Source organism: Bos javanicus, chromosome 13 (assembly GCF_032452875.1).
Source record: "Bos javanicus breed banteng chromosome 13, ARS-OSU_banteng_1.0, whole genome shotgun sequence".
NCBI lineage: Eukaryota > Metazoa > Chordata > Mammalia > Artiodactyla > Bovidae > Bos > Bos javanicus.
The window spans coordinates 28,490,026-28,515,495 of record NC_083880.1 but is presented as its reverse complement, the minus strand read 5'-3'; the positions used below and the strand labels follow the sequence as shown (position 1 = coordinate 28,515,495).

The window sequence follows — 25,470 nt, the reverse complement described above, 5'->3', positions numbered from 1 at the left end:
AATTCTTCACCACTGGACCAATGCAATTCAGGGAGGTCCCAATGCAAGTCTTAGGAGAAGCAGATCCAAATCTCTTGTGGGTTGACCTGCTTGGAGGTCCCTCTTAGAGGTGGTACCTTTTACTATGAAGAACTCACCCAAGTGCTATCTGGTTACCAGGGTAACTCTCCAGGCCTGGCATCACCCTTTGGGTATTCTGTTCCTGCTCCCACCTCCTACTGTTACTTCTGATGGCAAGATGTCCAATCTGGTGGTCAAGGCCCCTCATTTCTAGATCTGGGTCTCCAAGCTCAGTCGCATCCCTGGGCCTCAGTTTCCCATCAACAAGGCAGCTGCTGCAGATGAGGGGAATCTTGAGGTCAAGAGAAGCAGGGAACAAGAAATGAGGGAGAGGGATGAAGCTAGGGGCAAGCTTGCTATAAAGCCAGAAGGGAGTTAGTCCTTTGTGAAAGGAACAGTGGAAAACAACATTTTCTCAGAAGGAAGTGGTAGAGAGAGAGAGAATGCCAGTTTCTAAGTGGGTAAATCCCTGTCTCTGACTATTGTCCAGATTCACTGAAACCCCTGCTAGATCCAAGCAGATGACCAAAAATAGTTTCCCACCCTGCCCCCGGCCCAGCTGAGCATCTGTCCCTCGTGGGGTGTGAGGCCTCCCAGAGCTCATCTGCCACCCGTGGCCGAGCGTCGTCTTATTAAGCAGCAGCACGTGTCAAGCACTAGGATCGCTGTATACACAGCCACGTTGATAGTGGGGAGGGAGCGGAGTCGGGGTCAGACTCCACACGCGGTATTTATAGTGAAGGTCGCTCCGTCATGTCCAACTCTTTGCAACCCCATGGACTATACAGTCCATGGAATTCTCCAGGCCAGAATACTGGACTGGGTAGCCTTTCCCTTCTCCAGGGGATCTTCCCAACCCCCAGGAGATTGAACCCAGGTCTCCCGCTTTGCAGGCAGATTCTTTACCAACTGAGCCACAAGGGAAGCCCAAGAATACCGGAATGGGTAGCCTATCCCTTCTCCACTGGATCTTTCTGACCCAGGAATCAAACTGGGGTCTCCTGCATTGCAGGCAGATTCTTCACCAACTGAACTATCTGTATTTATAATATCCAAATAAACACCTACCCAGACAGGCCAGTAGCCCCCTTGAGACTGCCGAACTTCTAGATAACTGGCAGAAATAGACTCCTGCTACCCAAGGCGCCCCACAGACCTTGGGTATAATCTGAAGATGATAATGAAAACCAAAGGCTGTTGTTGGATCTCTGTCTTTGGTAGAGGCATCTCCAGTAGCCCCACCCACTGCAAAGGGAGCTCTGAACCAGTAGTGACTTAGGAACTGGTTGGGTTTCTCTCGCTTAAAAACCAAAGACTTGGCCAGGCTAACAAGAACATCAAAGACCTGGAACTCAAAAGACACATTTCTTCTATCTCCCACTGTTCTTTTAAAGATATTCTTCCCTAGATGGAAAGGCAAGCAGTGCATGACTTTTCTGATCTCCCAAGTAATACAGAGTCACTTCAAATAGCAAAGTTAATTTTGTTAAGAAATGAGATAGAGAGTTTGGGATGGACATGTACACACTGCTATACTTAAAATGACTAACCAACAAGGACCTACTGTCTAGCATATGGAACTCTGCTTAGTGTTATGTAGCAGCCTGGATAGGAAGGGAGGTTGAGGGGGAATGTATACAGGTGTATGTGTGGGTGCTGCTGCTGCTAAGTTGCTTCAGTCGTGTCCGACTCTGTGCGACCCCATAGACGGCAGCCCACTAGGCTCCCCCGTCCCTGGGATTCTCCAGGCAAGAACACTGGAGGGTTGCCATTTCCTTCTCCAATGCATGAAAGTGAAAAGTGAAAGTGAAGTTGCTCAGTCGTGTCCAACTCTTAGCAACCCCATGGACTGCAGCCTACCAGGCTCCTCCATCCATGGGATTTTCCAGGCAGGAGTACTGGAGTGGGGTGCCATTGCCTTCTCTGGTATGTATGGGTGAGTCCCTGATAATTTCAGGTGAACAGTGTTAACCACTGGCCCACCAGGTGAACTGTATGTTCACCTGAAACTGTCACAGCATTGTTTGTTAATTGGCTATACCCCAATACAAAATAAAAAGTTTAAACTGAAAACAAAAGAAATGACAGTGCCCAATCCTTGATAACAACCAAAGCCCCCAGCTTGATGTAACATTAAATCTCGTCCCCTCTCCCAGCTGGGCAACCTCCATCTCTCCATACCTCCTCTGATGGCAGCTAACAACCCACTCCTCATTATTTAGATGTGAGCAGGGGTCAGGTGGCAATCTCAGCTTCAGCCTTTAACTTTAGGAGACGCCTGTCAAGTTCCTCAGGCAACGGTGGGGGAGTGGGAGGGATGGTATATGTGTGTGTGTGTCGCTCAGTCATGTCTGACTCATTGCGACCCATGGACTTGTAGCCCGCCAGACTCCTCTGAGAAGGATTATCATAAAGTCTTGGCTAGTACATCGCTGTCGGATCCTGCAACTCTGGTTGTGCAGTGGTGTCATCACATAATTCCTGACCAACTGTGCTAAGACCTGGGGCAACCCCACAGAGCCCTGGCCAGTGAACCCAAAGACAATCCCAGCATGCAGGTCTTTCCGGCATTTGCGGCAGGTGTTTCTGATGCTACATGGGTTTTTGAAAGATTCCTCACCAATCCTGAGAATCATTCTAGAAAGTGTGCATGCATGCCAAGTTGCCTCAGTCATGTCCGACTGTGACTCCATGGACTGTAGCCTACCAGGCTCCGCTGTCCGTGGGATTCTCCAGGCAAGAATACTGAAGTGGGTTGACTTGCCCTCCTTCAGGGGATTCTCCTGACCCAGGGATCAAACCTGTGTCTCTTAATGTCTACCTGCATTGGCAGGCAGGTACTTTACCCACTAGCATCACCAAATGTGGCCTGTGGGTTACCCCCACCCCGAGTGGACCCAGCCTCCTCATGATGAGTGTTTCTGTTCCAACCTTTTATCAAGAGGTCGAAGAATCAGAGGGGTTCTAGGTACCCATCTCTCCAGGCCTCCCCGGACCATAAGCCAGCTGCTAGCCCTGCCTGTAGCGAGGATCAGGAGCTACAGCTGAGGGAATGGCCTCTGTGTGACCGTGCACAGGTGTATATCTTTAACCACGTCATGGAGCTGATGCTTGGAGCTGTGGGGGTTGAGAAACGGGTCCCTGGCCAGATTTCTTACATGGTAGTGTCAGAAAACACCCCCAGAGATACCTCAGTTACGACAGCACAAAGCAGTCAGGCTGGGGGAGGTCACTTGTCATCTGCAGGGCCCACCCCAGCAGACGCGAGAGGAAAGCGCTATAGAAGGACCATCAGAGCAGGGGGAGTCGGAAGCTGCCTGTGGAAAGGGACAGTCTTGGGATTAGGGGGCCTTATCCTGGACTGCTGGCTCCTTTTAAGTAATTAATTTCACTGAGTTTTAACCACAAGAGCATCTTCTGTTTTATGGTTCATGGAGAGTAGGATTTACCAGTCAGAGCAGTGGCAAAGCCTAAGGAGCTCCTGGTTACCCCCATTTCTACACGACCCCCCAAGCCCTAGTCACCTAGAAACCTACTTTCCTGTCTCTGTGGCCTTGCCTGTACCAGACATGTATAAATGGAACCAGAATCTGTGGCTTCCTTCACTTAGAGTAATGTGTTCAAGGTTCATCCCTGCTGTAGCAGGAATCAGAACTTCGTTCCTTCTCATGGCTGAATACGTTTCCCTCATTCTCTGTTTACTTCAGCATTTTCTGCTCTAACACAGCAAACACATATACACAAACGGTACCTTGGGTCTTCGTACTTATAGTGTTCCCTGATAAGGGGGTAGAGCTTTGCCCCAGTTTCCTTCTGGTACCCACTCAGCTGTCACTTCAGCAGTGCCTTCCCTGACTGCTTTATAAACAGTGACACCCCCTGCCCTACCCCTGATGCTTGTCCTCAAACCTGCTACCCTCTAATGTCCTCCGTATAGTTCTCTGATTTATATTCCTACCTCACAGAAATGTGCGGAGACTGTCGGTGTTTTCTTTGCCACTTGCCCACTGGTATTGCAGTGCCTGACCCAAGGTAGAAAATAGTGGTTAAATGAAAAAAGGCAGCCAGAGCGGAATATCTCTGCTCTCTGCTAACATGTTGTGAGCCACTTCCATATATATGTGTATAGTGGTCTCAGAGAAAGAAGGATAAATAGCATAGCTTCTATAAGGAAGGGTTGGAAGAAAAGACCAGACATCTGTAAGGAAAGGGAGGGAGGCAGGAGAGCTTTTAACAGCTTAGACTTGTTGATGGAAAAACAAAAAGCATAACATTTCCCTACCAGTCCATCTAGAGCAGCGGTCCCCAGCGTTTTTGGCACCAGGGAACAGTTTCATGAAAGACAGTTTTTCCACACACTGGGGTGAGGTGGGGATGGTATGGGGATGCTTCAAGAGCATTACGTTTATTATGCGCTTTATTTCTATTATTATTCCATCAACACCTCAGGTCATCAGGTATTATATCCCAGAGACTGGGGACTCCTGCTGTAAACTGTCTCTTGATTTTTTGTCTCTTGGAGCAAAAAGGACTCAGATTACTACTAGTCACTAGATGTCAAAAGTGAATCTCTGGACGAAGGCAGGCCATTGAATCATTCAGCTGGATGCCTTTTCTTGCTTAGAAGCAGGAAATGTCATGCTGAGAAACCCTGTTTGTCAGATCCAGTACCCTTTGCCTTGTCTTGGCTCTCAGCTTGTTTCTGCTGAACCCCACAACACTTAGGAAGCTCTGTGAGGTTTTTTCCTTCTTAATGAGCATGATTCAGAGGGGAATCCCCAGGTGATCTTCCTGAAGTGTGAACCTGTTTCATACTAAACCCTAGCATAGCCTGAACACTGTCAAGCTCTCACTCCCGCACGCAGGGGCTCATTGGCCGAGCCTGGAGGTGGGGCTGGGGGACTCTACTGGAGGATTCAGCCTGCTCCAGGTCATGCCTAGCAAAGAGCCTTCCACTTGTCTAGCCAGAATGGGTTGTGAGGGGTCACTTCAGGTCTGGACTCGAGAGGATTCCAGCTTGAGCTTCTGAGCTCCTGGAGACCTACTCACTTTGGAACCAACTTGAATTCAGACAGAGCTACCAGTAGAAGGAAGAGCTATATCTCCTGGGTTGCAGCTCCCAGGCTGGACCCCCTGTCTCTTCCCCATTGCCATTTCCCATGTGGTTTAGAAATGTATAAACTAGACGTGCAGGTTCAAGGGCTTGTGGCTCCTCATGGCATGGAGGTTATCTGAATTTTGAGCAGATAGGGGTTCAAATACCAACTCCCATCATTAATGATCTGTGTGACTTGGAGAAAGTGACTTAACGTCTCTGAACTCTGGTTGCCATAATAACCTACCTTATAGAGTTCTTCATTCACTCACTTATTCACTTAACAATTACTGAGTGCCTAATATGCCCTGAAGCACTGTGCTATGTGCCAGGAAAATACCTTCAACAAGCCTAGAGTCTAGTAGAAAAGACATTTGAGTAAAAAAAGACATTTTATGACACAGGATGAGAACTGGCTTGACAGAGGGAGATGAATGAATATCGAGGAGAACCAGCCCAGTTGAGGGCTGGGACGTCTCGAGGGGTGGGAACAGCCCTCATGAAAAAATGTAGTTTAGGGCAGGCTGCAGAGAAGTGCCCATTTCCTCTTCTGCCCCTCCTGGCTGCACCACCATCACAGAGCAGCTGGCAGGACCGATGAGTGTTCTCGGCAGCAGTCTGGGCCAGCCGTCCCATGCCTGCCCTGGCCCCAAGCCTGCCCGGCCCCCGTGCTCCCTAGGACACTTTCCAACCAGGAGAGCCTGGAGCTCACACTTGCACTCTGGGCGGTCCCCACAGAAACCAGGGTCTGCCAGGCCTTCCCCTCCCCAGAAGGATGGGCCAGCTCTTGAAACACTGGCTGGTTTAAAGTGCATGCCAACTGCTCTTAAGTGATTATTCCCAAAGAGCCCTTGCTGGTTGATTAACATTTTTAAACTTTGTTTTACAGGTAACACTAGAGTATTGTCATTTTTTTTAAGCTTGATTATCCAGGCTTTTAATTATGAGTGTTTACTTTTGTTTATGTAGAGCTGGTTGTCATCCTATCCTCTCTTCTACCCCATCTCCCAAGGATTCAGGTACCCCCAATCAGGGAAATCAGATCTCATTGTGATGCGACACCTCTGGGCAGGGCTTCCAGGCATAAGAGAACTCTTAACTGCCAACTCTTAACTATCCCCACAAAACAAATTTTTTTAAATACAGAGTTACCCAAAGTCTGTCCTCCAAAAGTGTCAAAAAAAAAAAAAAAAAATCCTTAACAGCCATCCAAGAAAAGACCTTTGCCATTGCAAGTGGTTCCCATCAAAATTCCCCACCCAAGATGGACTTAGTACTTTGCACGCCAATTCCATCTTTGAAGCATCCCATTCACAGAAGTCATAGCAGCTGTGATTAGCCTTGAATGGTTTTTTTAAAAATATTTATTTAGTTATTTGACTGCTCTGGGTCTTAATTGTGGCGTGTGGGATCTAGTTCCTTAATGAGGAATTGAACCCAGACCCTTTGTCTTGGGAGCGCAGAGCCTCCCAAGGAAGAGCTCCCTTGGACCGCCAGGGAAGTCCCAAGCCTTGAAGGTTTTTTTTTTTTTTTCTAAAGAAAAGCCTGGCACGCAGAGAAGTGAAGCCACACCAAACTGAGCCCCCATGCTCACTGCTGGAAAAAAACAAAGTTCGACTCGGGTAAAATGAGTTACCTGGCCAGTTTCTCCCTTCGGACACTAACCCGCATCCATCCCCCCAGAGGCACGTGGAAAAGGGAAGAAGTTCCATCAGGAGGCCAAGGATAAGGCAGGAAAAACGCTTTCAGCTTCTCTTGAAAGTTTTTACATTTGCCAAAGCTTTATGGTCAGGTCTCCCTGAGAAAAAGCCAAAATACACACAAGAAAATGATACAGAGAGATGCCCCCCAAGGAGAGAAATAAACGGAAATTGCATTGAGTGGGGACAGATAAAATGGCCTGTTTTCTCCATGGACCTCTGAAGTATCTGTGGATCTTCTTTCCCTTTCTCTGCCCCTAGTAACAACTCTGAAGCCAGAGGAAGCTAAAAGGTTTTTGATGGGTTAAAAACAGGCTGTCCGTTAAAGGGTCAGGGCCTGGTGCTCCGGACGTCTGTCACTGAATTAACCAAATCAGTTGAGAGCTCCTGTAGTCTGACACTGAGGAGTCAGCCAGAGGAACGTCTTGATTCCATTAGGTCCGGCGGTGCTGAAAAATTAGCTATCGTTTTCTTGGCTGGGTATCTGGCCCTCTCGGGAGAAAATGGAGGCCAGGGAGCCCTCTATCAACGCTGGTCCTGAGGACACCCTCACAACCACTCTCTGAGCTAGTAACGTGGGGACAGAGTTTGCCTGTCTTGGAGGCCATGGTTTGGATTCCAGTCTGGCCCATTCCATGTGAATACTACTGAGCTGTATCATAGGAGGCTACTTCCTCTCAGGGTGAATGTTGTGAGATTAGAAGTCATAGCAGGAGGAATTCCCTTGTGGTCCAGCAGTTAGGACTCCACGCTTTCACTGCAGGGGGCACAGGATTTCAATCCCTGGTTGGGGAGCTAAGATCCCACAAGGTGTGTGATACCCCCAAAAAATATCAGCAGGAAAATGGTCAAAACTGACTCTGGTCAAAATTGTGGTAGACCCAGGAACTGACTGGGTAAGAACTGGAAGAACCTGAAGGGAATACATCAAAAACCAACTCAAGCAGATGCAGGGGAACCTGGGTTAGACTTATCCTTGTGTGGTGAAAAATTCAATGAACAAAAAACATTTTTTAAAATGCCCATGGCACCATATTAGCCATCTTTTAAAAAAGAATTTCACAAACCTCTACTCTGGGCTATGTGTTCAAAGTAATGAGAACTATATTTTGTTACATGAAAAGTAATACTGTCATGTGAGTGATGGCAGAAAGAGAACATAATGGCTGATATTTAAGTGCTAACTACATACCTAGCTCTATATGCAGCACTTAGTATGTATTAGTTCATTGATACAGCATCACTATGAAAACAAAACTGATGTTGTTGGTAGTCTTATTTCAAAGATGATAAAAGAAAAACATTTTATTGCCAAGGATAAACAGCCAGTAAGTTATAGACAGTGCAACTTTGAAAACCATGCTTTTAGTCAGTGAAATAGTTAGCTCCCTTATCTGTGGGTCCCACATCTGTGGATTCAACCAACTGCAGATTGAAAATATTCAGAAATAATCTTTAAACTCCAGAAAGTTCCAAAGAGCAAAACCTGAATTTGCTGCATGCCAGCAACTAGTTACATAGCATTTATATTCAGTTCAGTTCAGTTGCTCAGTCGTGTCGGACTCTTTGCGACCCCATGAATCGCAGCACGCCAGGCCTCCCTGTCCATCACCAACTCCTGGAGTTCACTCAAACTCACGTCCATCAAGTCGGTGATGCCATCCAGCCATCTCATCCTCTGTCATCCCCTTCTCCCCCTGCCCCCAATCTCTCCCAGCATCAGGGTCTTTTCCAATGAGTCAACTCTTTGCATGAGGTGGCCAAAGTACTGGAGTTTCAGCTTTAGCATCATTCCTTCCAATGAACACCCAGGACTGATCTCCTTTAGAATGGACTGGTTGGATCTCCTTGCAGTCCAAGGGACTCTCAAGAGCCTTCTCCGATACCACAGTTCAAAAGCATCAATTCTTCAGCATTCAGCTTTCTTCACCGTCCAACTCTCACATCCATACATGACCACTGGAAAAACCATAGCCTTGACTAGACAGACCTTTGTTGGCAAAGTAATGTCTCTGCTTTTTAATATGTTATCTAGGTTGTTCATAACTTTCCTTCCAAGGAGTAAGCATCTTTTAATTTCATGGCTGCAATCACCATCTGCAGTGATTTTGGTTATATTTATATTAGGTTATTGTAAATAACTTGGGGATGATTTACAGTGTACAGAGGATGTGCCTGGGGTTTATGCAAATACCACTCCATTTTATATAATGGACTTGAGCATCTTCAGATTTTAGTATCCAAGGAAGGTCCTGGAACGAAGCCCCTGAGGATATCCAGGGTCAACTGTACTGTTTCCCATAAATAGGAGATGTTTAAAACAAGTGACTTTATTTTTAAATTCCAAAGAGTAGCTGGGTGGCATTTCAAGGATTTATAGTGCTGACCTTCACTCCATGCTTTGGATGCAGAAAGCCCACACACATGCCCCTCCTTTGGTAAGGGAAGGCAGAAAAGGAAGCCAAGATAAAGACGGATTTACAGAGTCAGGACTAGCACTGAGGCCTCCTGACTTCCAAGTCGGAGTTCTCATCCCTAAAACTGATGAACCAAAACCAGGGAGTCTCAGCAATGCTCATGAATATTGATTCTGAGACAAGAGTACAAGACATATTTCATAAATTGGTATGATGCCTCCATGGAGTTTTTTTTTTTTTTTTAATGCTATTTATTTTGGTTGCACTGGCTCTTCATTGCTGCACGCAGGCTTTCTCTAGTTTCGGCAAGCAGGGGCTACTCTTTGTTGCAATGTGTGGGCTTCTCATTGCAGTGGTTTTTCCTGATGTAAAACACAGGCTCTGGGCGCACAGGCTTAGTTGCTCTGCAGCATGTGGAATCTTCCCAGACCAGGGATCAAACCTGTGTCCCCTGCATTGGCAGGCGGATTTGTTACCACTGCACCACCAGGGAAGTCCCTCCCTAGAACAAAAGCCTGATACTGAAACTCTAGGAGGTTTGAAACTCCATCATGGAGTTAGTTCCTGTGCCATGGATAGTCTGCTTTATGTATGTCACATCCTCCCAACAAGCGCCTTAGACATAGAGACACATGGGAGGCATGTCCTTCCTCTGTCCTCTTCGCATAGGTTTATGCAGAGTAGACACCACGACTTGAATGTTCGAAAGAGGAATGGGGACTGGATGTTACCTAAATCCCCAGGGCCTTGTTTCAAGCATAAAATACTGGCTTGGCCAAAAAGTTCATTTCGGTTTTTCCATAAGATGGTGTAGAAAAACCCAAACAAAGTTGCTTACCAGCCCAATATATTGAATACCCATGCATATATAAAAACCTCCAGCATAGAGTGTTTAACCCATTAAAAACAGCACCGCTTCTGTTGTTCGTAGAATTAGTTCCTGAATGACAGGGGAGCCTCATCAGGGGACTCCTGTAAAAGTTTCTGAGTGTGCAGGCTTGGGGGTTTTCTGTGCTGTTCTCCTATTTTAATTCAAGTCCATCCAGTTGGGGTTGAGTGACTTCTTTTGTGCTGTATCCGTCTCAGTGTGTATCAGCTCATGTTTATTTGCTGAAGGTATAAATACACCTGGAGATGACAGTGACAACTTCTAGAGGGTGAACAGAGCAAAAATGAAATCAGGCAGTGGTTTTCTATTGGTATTTTTCATCCTGAGCTCCAAAGTTATTCCTGGCCTGATTCTCATTCTTCTTATAATACAAGAGAACTCCTTGCTGGTGTTTGCAAAGCAGGAGGCCAAGAACCTTTGGAGGAGTGATGACTTACTTAACCATCGGCTGGAAACAACTCTGTTCTCACTCATTGCCAGATCCCCCTGGTGTGTTAGGAAGAGCCCACAAGAGTGGGCCTGACATCAGTTACTCATTTAACCTCTGCCAGTCCCTTAACTTCTCCCCTCTGGGCTTGCTTTATCTGTGGGAGTCGGGGGCTGGCCAGATGGCCCCCGGGATTCAGTATAATGGCCCCTCTAGAAGCAGCAGGAAGTTACTCAGAGAGAGGTCATTAAGAGGCTCGGTGACTCAGCCTCAGGGACAGGAGGAAGACGAGCCCCCACCCCCTCAAGTCCTGCTCAAGAATCAGAGCCACTAGCCGGCTTCCTCTCGAGCCTTTATTTCCGTCTCATTTCGAGAGCTCACCCATCACCCCACGTGCTGTGCTGGCGCCCAGTAAACAGTGGCTACGGAGGAAGTCTCAGGGAGTCAAGGCCCTTTGGCCCATCCCCACTACGCCTTCACCCACTCCGAAAGAACAGGACATGAGTCCTTCCCAGCCCTGACCTCCAGTGTACACAGGATGTGGGAATCAGGCAGACCAGCTAATGGGATCCAGGAACCTGGTCCGGCTTGTTAAGTGTTTTTAGTGTACTCTGCTGCACTCAGGGCACAGAAGCTGTATTTATTAGCCACTCTTGTCTGCTTTCTGTGCATAAACATTTTCCATCTCTTTTACAAATCACATTGAGCCCCAGCAAGGGGAACTGGAAGACCTATGTTTGCTTGGGAACTACACATCTGGGTCAGAAGCCACAAATCCACATCCACGACCACCCGTGGTTCCAATCATGGCAACAGGCATGGTCTCCATAAAACCACTTCTGGAAGGTTTCTCTTCTTTTTTGTTTTCCATGCAAGGCCAAATTATTAAGTCTGTTCTTAATCATGATTGTTACTTGTTAGTCCTGGATGGAAAGCTGCTGATACTGAAGCATCTCTGTGTAGAAAACCAGAGGAAGCCAGGACTCTAAGGCGAGAAAGGAGTAATATGTGTTATCATTTACAGCCTGTAAAGGAAAGAAAAGCTGCTGTATAGGATGGAAAAGATGTGGCTTATACTTCCTACCTAGCTGCTCGTTTGTAAAAAAAAAAAAAAAAAATCATTCCACTTGTAAAGTTACCCATCCATTAGTGAGTAAGAGCTGTTCCCACTAATTGGTGGACCCCGTAGGGAAAGGAACATAGTTAGAGGTTAGAGTAATGGGCCAGGTGCCCTTGACTCTTATTTCTGGTTCCTTCACTGACTTGCTGTGTGGCCTTGGGCATTTTCCCCTCATTTCTCTAGGCCTCATTTTCCCCAAGAAGAAAGTTTCCTACTTGCTCTTCTTGGGGGTGGGGAGGATGCTAAAAGATCAAAGAAGAGGCGTCTGCTTTTTAAAGATGCCCCAATGAAGTGCATTAAGCCTTTTTCATAGGTATTAATTAATAAGTCCTTTGATTACTGATAGACCTGTGTTTGAGATTTTAGGTAGCTCCTTGGGCAGAATTGGCCATAGGAATTAGCCGAACTCCTAAGGGATCTAGCCCAGCTGTAACCATATTTATATGTCCAATGAGTTCTTTATGTGGATTTCCAAAACATGTTGGTGTCTTTAGCTGGTGGCTGGGTTATGATGGCTGCAGTGAGTCAAAGGGGTTCTTTTGAAGTGACACGGATGATCAAGGGCTGCCCCCAGACCAGCGCCTCAGAGCCTCGTGTACCCTGTTCACAAAGGGGAGGCCAAGCCAAATGTCTGCTGTTTATCTGCTTGTTGTTCTACTCTACCAGCCTCAGAGGGAGGGTTTAGTAGGCACAGCCTCAGAACGGTGGGCACAGGGGCCCTCGAGCACAAGAGGCCACGTTGATGCGTGGGGCGTCCAGCTGCCTGCATCCCCCTGCTTGTTCCCAAGCACTCCATGTACCCCCAGGTGTGGGAGGAAAGGTCCCTCATGAGCACCTCCTTTTGGGTTCCTGGAACCTTCCTGGCCTGGAAAATTACCCTCCTTTCCTCCCTTCCCCGTGTTTTCATTTACAAAAAAAGAAGAAAATAAGGAAAAAACCCTGCCTAGAACAAACAGGAGGCAAAGCCACTGTTCTGCTCCTGTTGGAAATGTCTACAGATGCTGGGAGCTGGGCCGGCAGGGTTCCGTGCTGAGGCAGGAGTCTGCAAGGCACCATCAGTAGGCAGAAGGGCCACAGCAGACACAAGGTTGTGTTCTGGTCCTTGGCAGACACGAGGCTCTCCACTCCAGGGGCATGGGGAGTACTTTTGGGGAACGCCCGGCATAAGTTCTGTTTTAAAAAGCCAGGGAGGGAGGAATTGCCAGGGAACCCACCCCCTGAGTGTTGGGCTTTGGGAGTTTTCACCAGGAAGGAGGGAGCTCCCAGCCCGAGGCCCATGTGAGGTGCTTGTCAGTGCACCAGCGCCAAGAGGATAAAGCCCAGGAGGTCTGCCCATCAGATGCATGTTCCCCCACATGTTGTCCCCCAAAGACAGTGCCCGAGGCATGAGCATCAGTTAGGACCAGTGGCATAATCTGCAGGGCCCAGGACAAATGAAAATTCAGGGCTTGTTGATCAAGCTTATTGAGACTTTTGAGATGGAGACAGCAGAATGTTAGACCAAGCACAGGGCCCTCGGGTCACACACCTGAGAAACAGGTCCTGGCCGAGGCTCCACCTTACCTGGCCAGGTGGGTGCCACACACATGCTGCAAGTCCCCCTCAGGGATCAGCCATCTCCTACCCACCCCTCTCTTTGGAGAAAAGGGGATGGGGTGTAGGCAGGATACTAAATCCATACACTTCAGATTTCTGGGACTTTTATTTTCTTAAACCCCAATGACAGGGCTAGAAGTTAAAAAAAAAAAAAAAAAAGCTTAATAATTTTGGTTGTTCTGGAGTTAATCTACTTCATTTGCCAGGATTTGGGAGAAGTAAGAGCAACTAGAATTGCACTGAGACCTGAGTTCACTGAGCATTTACTTTGTACCGTGCTAAGGATCTCTGTTGCTTCTACCTTAGAAGCGTTATTGCCATTTTACAGATGGGAAAACTGAGGCTAAAGGCGATGCCGTCACTTACCTGATGTCACACAGTTTGGATGTAGGGGACTCAGGATTCAAACAAATGTAGCTGGACTCCACAGCATCTGCCTGGCCACTTTGTTCTGTGTACTGCCTACCTCCAGGTTACAAGGTCAGGGAGCTGTTAGTTCTGGTGCTTGTGTGTCTGTGGCCAAGTTCAAGTGGAACCTTGGTAAATACCTATCAGTGGGGAATCCGAGAGGAACTCTGTGCATTTCACTAAGGGGTTTACCAGAGCATCAGATAAGATGAGCATCAGATAAGGCTCAGATCTGGGACTCGAGTCATCGACTACACAGGTGGCTTTTCATCTGTGATTGAACACAAGGCTCTCTGAGCTCCGGTAGGACTTGCTTTCCTTGGAAATGACCTGAAAGGAGAAAAGGAAGTACAATTTTCCTTGGACTTCAGAGCAAAATGTACTCTGAGCTGTAAACAAAAGAGATGGCCCTGAAATCAGAGAAAATCCATGTCCTCCTCCCCGTTAGGCAGACAGAATCATTGTAAGATTCTGCAGAGCAGGTTGTGAGAAGGCAGCCTTGCCAGAAACAGTTTTTATTCCAGCCCAGTTTGACAACAAGGCGGAGTCCTTTGGCCAGGCCTGTGTCTTGGGCCTGGCAAGGAGGGTTGATGGGACACAGAAATTGTTGTCTTGCAGGAGAGAATGTGAGCAGATCAGAAAGTGTCAGGGGTGTCAGGTGAGAGGATCCTGGGTCTAAGATAAGACCCTGAAAAGCATCTGCCTTAACTCAGTGGGCAAAACAAGGGAGGACCAGGGGTAAAAATCAGCCACTTGCAGGGTGAAGGTCTGTTTGGCCCTTCTTTGGGCTAAACAAACTCAAATTCTATCGAAGGGACTGCAGTATTGCATCAGATACAAATATGAATGCTATGGGCATCACTTGAACTTCTTTTGACATTTCCCTCAGAGTTGAAGTAACTTTCTTTTTCATCCAATGTAAGAACCCCCTCACAGAGCAATGTTGCCACCCTAATTACTCCCAAACATCTTAGTGAACAGACTCGCTCAGCCAAGGAAGAATGTCCACCAGGCCCTTCAGGGCCTTTGGGCAGCGCCAGGAACTCTGTTTAGCTTCCACTGTTCAGAACAGCCCTAATTTCACTCTCCAGCGCCCCAGTGGCCACAAGCCCCTGGCTGCAGCGTCCCGCTAGCCCTGATTTTCTTTGTGCTGAAGAAAGAAGCTGGGCTTGTCAGGCTTCTGTGGTTATCTGGAGTCGCCTGCCCCCAAATAGGGTCCGAGCAGCCCCTACCCTTGGAGGGGAAGCTTCCCGGCCGCCCCAGATCACCAGGGCGAGTCCAGCCGCTGACACATTAGTGGGCGGGAAGTGGAGTCCCGAGGGGAGGCTGGGAATTCGAGTGCCTTACCACTGGAGCACTGCAGGGAGGAAGCCGGATCAGCACTGCAGGCAGATGGCTACTGCTCCCTCCTGAGAGCGCCGGCTCCCTCCCTCCCTCCCTCCGCCAGCCCGCCCTCCACTCCCCCTCCTCCCCCTCGCCTTGGAGGGAAAACTGCAGAGCCGGGAACTGTCTTGGAGAATTCAACAAAGGCCCAGCAGAGCCGGGGAACCACTTGAAAAGAACTTGTTTTGTTCCTGTTGAGAAGCCTGCAGGAAAATCCACACCCACGTTGCCAGGGTTGAACTGGAGAGCTGTGTGTGTGTGTGTGTGTGTGTGTGTGTGTGTGTGAAGCAAGAGGCATAGGAGGTGCAAACAACTGTACGGGTTCAGCTCTGATAAGGAAACTGCCAGCTGTAAGTTCAGCCGCAGCGAGAGGACTGCAGCCCTGAACCGCTCGCACTTGAACTTCAACTGCGTTGTTTTCTGTCCAGATATTCCAATGGAGACAGTTGGAAAACCTGTATTTCAGAGAGAAGAAGTTTTCTGTGGAAGTTCATGACCCACGCAGGTAAGCTAGAAATGTTTTTTCCTCCTGGGAGGGCTGACATATTACTTACATTACTATTTTTGTGCTGTCACTGTTCGTGTTATTAATTAGGGGGAAGAAGGTGGTTGATTGGGAGAATTGAGTTTTGTTTTTGTTCTGTGTGTTGAGAAATGCAGTGTGTGTGTGTAAAGAGCAATGCCATGATCATCTCATCTGACTACATGTGTTGCTTGCCCGTCTATGTGGAGTTGTCTTTACAAGCCGGGGCATTTTAGGAAAAATTTGTAGCGCTTTGGAACGATTACCAAATTAAAGTGAGCAGTGGCCTGAGTCCTTTTAGGAAGTTTTTGCCAGAGAAGAGTCTGAGGGATGGCTTGTCAGTTTCTGAGACTGTTTTTGGTTGGGCAGTCAGCAGCAGAGGGAACCTCCAGTCTAAAGAGTTGTGCTGAATGGTCTCATTTTGTGAGCTGTAACTTTAGGGTATTCGCAGTGGTGGGTGGATATGAAAGAAATGGAAGTCTTTTCCTCTCCACATCACATTGTACCCCAGGGAGCACTCGTGTCAGAATGAGTGCTCCCCAAGTCCAGCAGCGAACAATAGGGTCCCGTTTTGGAATGCAGCAAGCCCTTCGAGGAAGGTTCTCGGGGCTGGGGGGTGGGGGGGTGCACTGTGACTTTTCCTCTCTTTGTCTGCTAGTCCTAGAGTTACAGGCAGCCCAGAAGCAGCTGCAAAATTCCCTGAAAACAGACCTAATGCTTAAGGATAAATCACTTTCAACAGGTCCAAAAGCAGACTGAGAACAGGAAGGAAGCCTTGGAAAGACAGGCGGAGGGCAGGGTCTCTAGGGGAGTAAATGGGAACGTGAAGTGCTGTTGCTGCCCCGGCCGTGGCTCAGGGCAGAGGAACTGTTGGCACCAGCTTCGCACACACATGGCTTCTGGGCGCTCAGGCCGAGGTGCCTCCCAGAAAGCTCTCAGCACAAGACCTCCAGAGTAAGATTCATGCCCCATCAGAGGGTGAGGCTTGGGGGGGCGGGGTGGCGTCTCTGCTTCTGCAGCCAGTGATAACCCAAGAGGACTGATGCACCACTCGCCTGGTCGTGTAATCTGCGTGAAGCAGCCTCCCATGTAGCCAAGAGCGCCCTCCACGACCACGGTTACTATGCAGTCGGCAAGCGGAAAACGACTTAAATCCAGGTGGTGGTCAGGTGATGACAGGAGTGCTGGTGGCATTTTTCAGGGTCCAGTGATGAAGGGTCTCACGGTCTGGAGACCCAGTCTCTACAGAGCAGGAATCCATTGGTGCAGGACAGGTGGTAGGAGAGAGATGCTGAAAACAGTTTCCCCAAATGAGTGCTACAGTGGGTCAGATGCAGAAAACACGGACGACTGACAAAATAAAGATGGAGATTGAATGACCTAAGGGACTGAGGGTAAGGACTAGACAGCCTCTCCGAGCCTGTGTGCTGCTGGGAATTTTGCTAAGGCAGAGGTACCTTGGACACATCCTTGCGTGTGAGTCTGTGTGTCCACATCCTTGCGTGTGAGTCTGTGTGTCTGTGTTCTTGTTCTCTCTGGGCCTGTTGTCCTATCCTGTTGTAATACCAAATTCCCTTCCTTTTCCCAAGGCCCAGGGATATCGAAAAGAGTCCATACCTCACAAGTTCCTATTACCTGGGCCTTTAGCCTATTACATGAAAGTGATCCATCTCACATTGTTGAGTAGCATGGGTATTCGGGCACTGTCCCGCAACAGTATTCATAACTTACTATGTGTTGCTTTGTATAGAAAAAAGTCAGACGGGGTCTACTTGCCCTGAAAAGAACTTCTAGCACTGCTGAGGAGAAGGAATAAGGAACTTAATGTTTATTAAGTGTTTGCCACGCACAGCCACTGTTCTAAACACTTGGACTGCTATCTCATTGGGTCCTTGCTATAACCCTGAGAAGTAGGCACTAGTGTTCTTGTCCTACTTGGGAAATAGGCCCAGAAGAAGCACAGTAACCTGCTCCAGGTTACAGAAAGCAGTCGGATGGAGGCAGGGTGTGAACCCGGGGAGTCTGGCTCCATAGCTCACGTGCCTTCCACCACATTATACATGGGCAGCGGGTACCAAGTGCCAAACGACACAGCCCCTAAATGCTGCAGCTGGCCAGGCTGGTCTGGAGAGGCATCCTGAGAAGGAGAAATCTTTAGCTAAGCACATAGAGCTCAAAGTGGGCCCTCTGGGGGATAAAGATGTCAGTCAGGTGGGTGTCAGAGAGAGGAGGGAGGTAGAAGAGCCAGAGGCAGCCTGAGCACTGAACATGAGCCGTGAGCACATCCCCTCAAGGAATGTATTCCTGGGTCAGCCTGGAGTCACCAGCAGAGAGAGGAGAGGGGGACAAGGAGAGGCCAGATGTGGCCTCCTTGATGTCAGAGGTGGAAACCCAGGTTGACGATGGCACTAAAGGTGCACCAGAGTAGGCAAAGGGGACCATTCTAGATTAGCTGCTAAGCTGAGTGGTGTAGCCAAAGCTCCAACCCCGTCTTCCACCTGGCGCTGCAGTAAGCGCTATTCTACAGGACTCCTGGCGCTCCTCCAGTTAAACGTGTCATCCTGTTGCTGTTGCCTTGTTTATTTGAACACGGAAGAGTCATCTAATAGTCTGTACTTTGTTGGGATGGTTCAGTAGTCAGCCCCTCCCCCAAACCAGGAAGGAAGCCAGGACTGAAGTTATAGGATGGCAAGAGCGGGGGCAGAATCGTGTCCCGAAGACCAGTGTCCCGGGACATGGTGAGTACAGAGGGTGGCTCGGCCGCCACAGAAGATACTTCAAGATTTTCTCTCCTGGACATGCATCCTGACACAATACCCAGCATTGTGTCTGCGGTTCACTGGGCTTGGCAGATATTCCATTTCTAAGGTTTTGGCCAAACAGAAGAGTCGGTGGGATGGGAAGAGCCTGAAGGGAACCCTGTAGAGAAAAGACCAACTCATAATCGAGTGTGAGAAACACTCTGAGAGCATCTGATTCAGGTGCTGCTGGGAACACCCAGGCCGGCCAGCCTTCTCCTGCCTCCTACTCCTCTACCTTACCTGAAAAATACACCTCACCTGGCTCTGCTCTCACTGCTGCCACTGAAGCACATTTCAAATGACTTTTCCTTTCTAATTCACCTTTTCTAGGAGGGGTAAAAAAACGTATTTACTCCCAGGATCAGCCATTGCTGTGGAAGCCAGATTGAGTGTTCGCATCGCATTTCAGAGACCATGGGGGTTTCCTTCTCACTCTCTCACCAGCTCTTTTTCTGTTATTTTCAACTGTGTGTTCTTCCGTGAGCTGGTGTTTTACCTTTGGTTTTAACCAAAAGAAAGAATAATGCTCTGCTTAGAATCTGTAGCATTAACTAACCACCAGTTTGGAATTCCTCCTTAAAAGTGGGTCTGTAGAACACCTGCTGTTAAATCTTGAGACCCTAAGAGAAGATGATTGGAGCAGCTTCTAATTTCCTTCAAGGAAAAAAACTGGCCATGAAAATAATGTGATTATTCATAAGTCCTGATCACCCCCAAGATTCTGGAAATGCAGTAGCTCAATCTGGAACACATATTGTTCTTCTGATGTGCACATAAGATACCCCAAGCCTCACCCCACTGCCCCCTCACCTTGCCCTACACATGCACACATGCAAGTATGCACACACTCATTCTGAGATTTCACTTGCAAAATCGTGTACCCATCCTATAAAATACACTTCACTAAGAACACGATCATATAACTTTTCCCCCATGATTCCATTAATGTGATGAATTACATTAGGACCAGTCTCTCCCACCTTCCATTTAAAGTCTGATTGCCTCTCTCTGCACCATACAACATCCTCCACATCTCCTACATCCGTGTGTATGTGGAAGTGGTTTGGGTAGCAGGAGGGAGATTGGACGGGCCCATTTCTTTCTGCTTTCCCTATCCTGATTACTTTTATACCCCACCTGCCCTCTGAATATATTTGAAATTGAAACCAGCTCTTTCAAGGAAGATTGCCTAAGAATAACATAAGGAGTCCTGATTGCCTTAGATGATGTGGTGATTAGAAGAAAATTTACTCATCCTTCACAACAGGCAGTGTTGCCTGGTTAATAAAGGGCATTGTCAAAGGCTTTTCCTGTCTCCAAAGTTTGCCTTGGCCCAGTGCCAAGAGCTGAAGATCAGAAAAGACCGTCCCGTGACCTCGAATGACCCATCTTATTCCAGACAAGGCAGAGGCTTAGCCAAATTTTGATCCCTAAGGAGCCAGTAAATCAAAATATTAGCAGGATTCACAATAGCCATGATATGGCAGCAACCTAAGTGTACATTGATGGATGAAGAAATTGTGATGTGTATGCACAACAGAGTATCATTCAACCTTTAAAAAAAAAAAAAAAGGAGACCCTGCTGTTTGCAATAACGTGGATGGACTTGGAGGACATTATGAAGTGAAATAAGGCAGACACAGAGAACAGAACTACATGGTCTTGTTTATAGATGGAAACTAAAAGAGTCGATACACAGAAGCAGAGAGAAGAATGGCCGTCACTGGGGGTAGGGCAGAGCAAGGAGGCAGGGGAAATGGAGAGATACTGGTCAGAGGGTACAAAGGGGTAGTTATGGAAGAATTAGCCTAGAGGCAGAATGTACAGCATGGTGACTATAGTTAATAATATACTGGAAACTGGCTAAGAACAGATTTCAGGTGCTCTGACCATAAACACACACAAGCACACATGATGGTAATATTGGAGGAGATGAGATATTCTTTAGCTTGACTGCAGTGATCACTGTGTATATGAAGATCAAATCATCATATTCTATACCTTAAATAGAATCCGTTTCTGTTTAATAAAATGAAAAGCTGGCCTTTGTCAGCCAGCTGCACGTGTGTGCACACAAGGCCCTTCGGTTACCTTTATGCCAGAACTTTTGGACCCAGTGGGTTCTTGGTAAAAGCTGTGGACTGAGGACTGGAGTCCTTCATGGCCAGCGCAGTTGGTTGACCCTTCTGGTTCTTATTCTCCCAGGGCTTCGGTGACAAGGAGGACATTTGGACACAGCGGCATCGCGGTGCACACGTGGTACGCGTGTCCAGCACTGATCAAGTCCATCTGGGCTATGGCCATTAGCCAACACCAGTTCTATCTGGACAGAAAGCAGAGTAAGGTAAGGGCCTCTCCTGGGGTGGGGAGGGCCTCTGCGGAGACCAGACCTTCCACTGAGCCTTGAGCTCTCCTAAGGGCAGTGTCCTTGTCTGGATCTTGTAGTTTGGGGAGTGGGCATTGGATTGCTGGGGGAGGCTCTGCATCCCTTGCTCTGAAATGGGCACAGGTACAGACTGGCCTTTTAGGGCTATCAGAGGCAGGAATGAGATCAACTCTTTAAGAGAACAATTCTTTCTCAGCGACCTGGTCAAGAATAGTCAGAGCCACTTAAGCCATTTGACACAGCCAGGTAGGAATTCTGCCTGCGCTTTCAAAGCCCTAGAGCCTCTCCCAGGAGTAAGCAGTCAAGCCCTTTTTGGTGTGTAAACACTGGCATGTTGTTTTCCTTTTGAGAAAATAAAAAGCAACTAGTCTCAACTAATAGACACCACCTAACTGTTGAGGATAATTGCTTGTGAAAACCCTCCAGGCTTTTCCAACTGCCAACTCTTCTTCTGAAAAATGCAAAACTGGAAACATTAAAAAAAAAAAAAAAATTAAAAAGCAACAACTCTGTTTCCCTCAGGTAGACCCAGAGCCTCAGGCCTTGATAAACAGTCATCCTCCAAGGGAGGTTTGATGTAGCCCAAGTTCACAGACACGGGGTGGGGGAGGGGTGCATTTTCTGGTGGGTGGGAAAACGACATCTCCCCAGTTCACACAGGGCTTCCGTCAACATTCTGCCCCTTCTTCCTCCTGCCTCGGCTTCTGGGCTCCCCTCGCCTTCCCCACCCAAGCCTCTCCCGTCCACTACCCCTCAGGTGAAGAGCCGTATCAAGATGGGCTCAGTATCTTTCTCAGGATTCTGGTGGCTCAGGAAGGGTGGGGAATGGACCTTGGCCCCTTGCCTAGCCGTACCATCCCCCATGGGAGGTTTTGTCCCACCCCATGAGTCCTGAAAGGGGAGGAGGTGGCAGGACTCTGGGCTTACTGGGCCCAAGACTTATTGGATTGGTGCCCTTTGGTATTCTTGCAGCTTCCCCTTTGGTGTTATTTTCCTTCTGGTTGGAGATGCTTTTTTCCTGGCTTGGGGAGAGGACTGGAAGGAGAGCTGTTGAGCAGGAGGCAAGAGAAAGATAGTAGGACAATAGGGCAGGAAGGAAGCAGACAAACCCTGAAGTCATCGTTCAGTTTCGAATCACAGCCTTTCCCATGTGGGGGTCACTTTCTCCTCTGTAACACATTTTCTCCTCTCCTAGGTCTTCTTCCTGACCCCTCTTTCGGTCATTTTCTGGGATGAGTGGGCACAGGGTGGAATATTTTTGTTGCCAGGAATAATGAGAGTGTTCTACAGCTCTGCTGGTGATGACGGGCTTTGGCACAGGAATTTGAGGCCCGATTAGATCCAAAGAAACAGGGCCAAAGTGCTTTTGACTCATGCTTTGTATTGAGACAGTGGGTGGGTGTCAGCGATTTGCCCTCCGGTGGCAAGAGTTGGAGGTCGAAACCTTAGAACCTTGATTCTGTCCTCCGTACTGTTCGGCAATGCATGATGAGAGGTAAGAGAGTTTGACAACCCTCCTGAACCCCACTACCGATTCCTCTTGCGAGGACCTCACACACACTGATACTCAGTGTTGAATGCCGAAAAGAAAAAGCATGCTTCACCCTAAGGATTAGCTGTTTGAACTCTTCCTCCTTGTGCTGGCTTTTTGCATTAGAACGTCTTTGGGGTAATTCAGGAGGCTCATCCTTAGGGTTCTACAGCCCTGTTGAAGGTTGTCTCACCTGCAGTTGGGGAAGCTTTATGGAGCAGGCTTACAGGTCAACCCACTGATACAGCAAGTAAACCTTTAAAAGTAACCATCAGGGACTTCCCTGGTGAACCAATGGTTCAGAATCCGCCTGCCAGTGCAGGGAACACGGATTTGATCCCTGATCCAGGAATATCCCACATGCTGCAGAGCGGTTGAGCCCGTGTGCCACAGCTACTGAGTCCAGAGACCCTAGAGCCCATGATCCACAGCAAGAAAAGCCACTGCAGTGAGAAGCCCATGCACAACTAGAGAATGCCCAAGCACAGCAATGAAGACGCAGTGCAGCCAAGAATAGTTAATTAAAAGTAACTATCAAGGATGACCTGTTAACAAGAAGTGTCTTTTAAGAGACCAAACCAAATGCTTATAGCCATAGAGAACTTTCACCTCAGCAACCCCTGGAGGGCTGAAGGAAATACACCTATTCCTAGGAGCAGGAGAATTTTCCCCAGATAAGCTCTGAATATTCACAGGTACTCCAGAGCCCATGCATTTTCTTTTGGAACCAGTTCCTCTGCCTGTGGTATTAGGCAAGAAACAGGTTGCCCCATAGGGAAGTCCAAGGATTCTGCCTTCTCGTTCTGTGACCCTGGACAAGTCTTTCCTCACTCCTTGCTTTCCTCAGTTAAAGAACAGCAAAGAAACCCCTGACAAAATCATTGACTGGTCCAGGGACACAGTGTTTGTGATTGCTTCAGGAGATGGGAGCTATCTTTCATTATTGTCATTATTAATCGAGCATGCTGTTCCCTGGCCGACACCTGTATGAAGTTTAAACTCTTTAAAAGTACCCCCAAACCAGAGATAATAAAATTTGCCTCAGGAATTGTGTTACAACACCTTTCAATTCTGGAATGTTCTTTAGACAATAGCAATGTGACCCATCTCCAGTGGGCAGGATGGTTCCAGGTGCGTGATGGTTGGCAGACCTGGGATGAAGTGTTTCCAAGTATTTCTGAGCAGCCAGTATTGGCTGGCATGCTAGCCATTGCTTCACACTCTACTGTAGTGGGCCATGCCAACCATTCCTTTCTCTGAAGTGCTTCAGCAAAGCCCAAGCCTCCTAAGGAATTCTTTTCAACCCCAGAAACAAGTGTGGTCTGGTGGTTGGAGTCAGCTGGGGTAGGTAACCGAGAAGTCTTGTGCTCATACACTGGCACTTGGTTATTTTCTTCTTTCAGGGTTCTGGTGTAAGTCGCTTAAAATCTCTCCTTGTCTCTCTCTTCTCTGTCTCACTCTCGCTCGCTCGCTCTCACACACACAGCCTGCATCACTAAAGACAGAGCAGAACGAGGATGAATACACACACACACACACACCCACACACACACCAACACACACACCCACACACACACCCTCCGTCACTAAAGACAGCAGAAAGAAGCCCTTCTGGTTCCTTTCTGGTGGCTCCTTCAGAATGAGAGGCTGTACAGTCACCAGTGACATTTGGTAAATTACATCTGCTGACCCCAAAGATCAGAAGTGTCATCAGCTGGATCCTGCCAACCTATGTGCCCAAGGAATCTCTAATAGAGTTCAGAGGGAAATATTTGAAAACTTAAATTGTTTAGAGTGAATATTAGTCACTGTTCCTCTGAATTCAGATTGAGGACTTGTTGAGTTGGCCCCCAGATCTAACATCTTTCCTTCTTAATATTTTTTCCCCACTTGATCCAATCTGCTATTCTTTATTCTGTCTAGATCAAAAGCCAAGTGAAAGCATGGTAGAGGCTGATTAAACCTGGCTCACAGAATGCCTGTAGTAATACTTAGTACAGCAAAACCCTCCAAGCAAAACGTCTAGAACTTTGGAGGCTCTTTGACCCAAAGACTTGGCTTTACAAGGAGGGAATCTCCCCATCAAGTTGTCTCCTCTATAGTGCCCTCTCTCCTCCTGATCCACGTGGGCATTGTGATATTTCCATTCCAGACAGAAGTCAGTAATTTCCTAAAACTTCTGAGAAGCTAATCTCCCTCAAAAGCACACATGTTATCCCTTTTTCCTAGTTTGTTTCCTGTCTCCAAGGTTAGCATGACAGGGATGGGGTCGAGGGGGGACGGGTTTCCCACGAGATTGATGAGATCCCCTAAAATATCCAATGGAGTCATTCATTGAACCTCACTTAGCAAATTCCTCCCAGGACCTGATTTATAGCTTATTCCAATTCCAATGACCTTGATGTCTGTTATCTAATTTAGTCCTGACATCACACCTCTGTGATGTGGGTTTTAAGAGCTCCATTTTACAAACAGGGATCTCGGGATCAGAGAGGTTGGAAATCAAGGTCAATCTGTGATTTACTGGAAAGAGCCGAGATTCCAGTCCAGGTCTTTCTGACTCCAGAGCCTGGATCCTTCACCAGGGTGAATTGGGCTGTGACTTCATGAGTTATTCTTGCATAACTGCAAGCGTGGGCTCCTCTTGGTGATGCGTGGGCCTTGGTAAGAGAATAGTGTTGAAAGAAAGGAAGTGATGGATTGTGCTTTCTCTGCTTTGCTCAGAGGATACAACTTAGCCAGGTGCATGTGATTGATATTCTGTGTCAAAATGAAACGGAGGCCTTCCTGCTTTCTGCTACAAGCCAGAAAACCCTGCCAGGGGCTGGCAGCTGGGATTATTTCATGAGCAAGGAAGCCTTCACCGCAGGAAGGCGGCCTGGTTCTGAATGTAGGGACAAAAGTTGAGGTCGGAGAGGAGACAACAGTTAAGGAGGGACCAGTTCCTGGCAGTCCAGTGGTCAGGACTCTGTGCTTCCATGGCAGGGGGCACCGATTCAATCCCTGGTCGGGGAACTAAGATGCCACAAGCCACATCATGGGAAAAAAAAAAAAAGGAAGGATCAGTGAGATAGAAGAGTGTGAGAAAGAAGACAAGCCAGACCCGATGAACAAAAAAAGCAAAAAATCTCCGC

At 47.8% G+C, this 25,470-nt stretch overlaps 1 protein-coding gene and 1 long non-coding RNA gene across 10 annotated transcripts in view; one reads left to right on the top strand and one right to left on the bottom strand.

Moving 5' to 3' along the window:
• The window catches only part of FRMD4A (FERM domain containing 4A), a 749,223-nt gene that overhangs the window by 658,655 nt on the left and 65,098 nt on the right, over window positions 1–25,470 (top strand). For all 9 annotated transcript variants that reach the window (XM_061436072.1, XM_061436071.1, XM_061436069.1 and 6 more), the window contains 2 exons: window positions 15,524–15,600; window positions 20,625–20,763. In XM_061436072.1, coding sequence (XP_061292056.1) covers window positions 15,524–15,600; window positions 20,625–20,763 — 216 coding nt within the window. The remainder of the gene's footprint in view (window positions 1–15,523; window positions 15,601–20,624; window positions 20,764–25,470) is intronic.
• Window positions 7,308–15,518, bottom strand: LOC133259083 (uncharacterized). Its single transcript, XR_009740261.1, has 3 exons — window positions 15,060–15,518; window positions 13,671–14,042; window positions 7,308–11,573 (listed from the first exon to the last, which is right to left on the bottom strand). It is a non-coding gene; the product is annotated as an uncharacterized LOC133259083 (long non-coding RNA).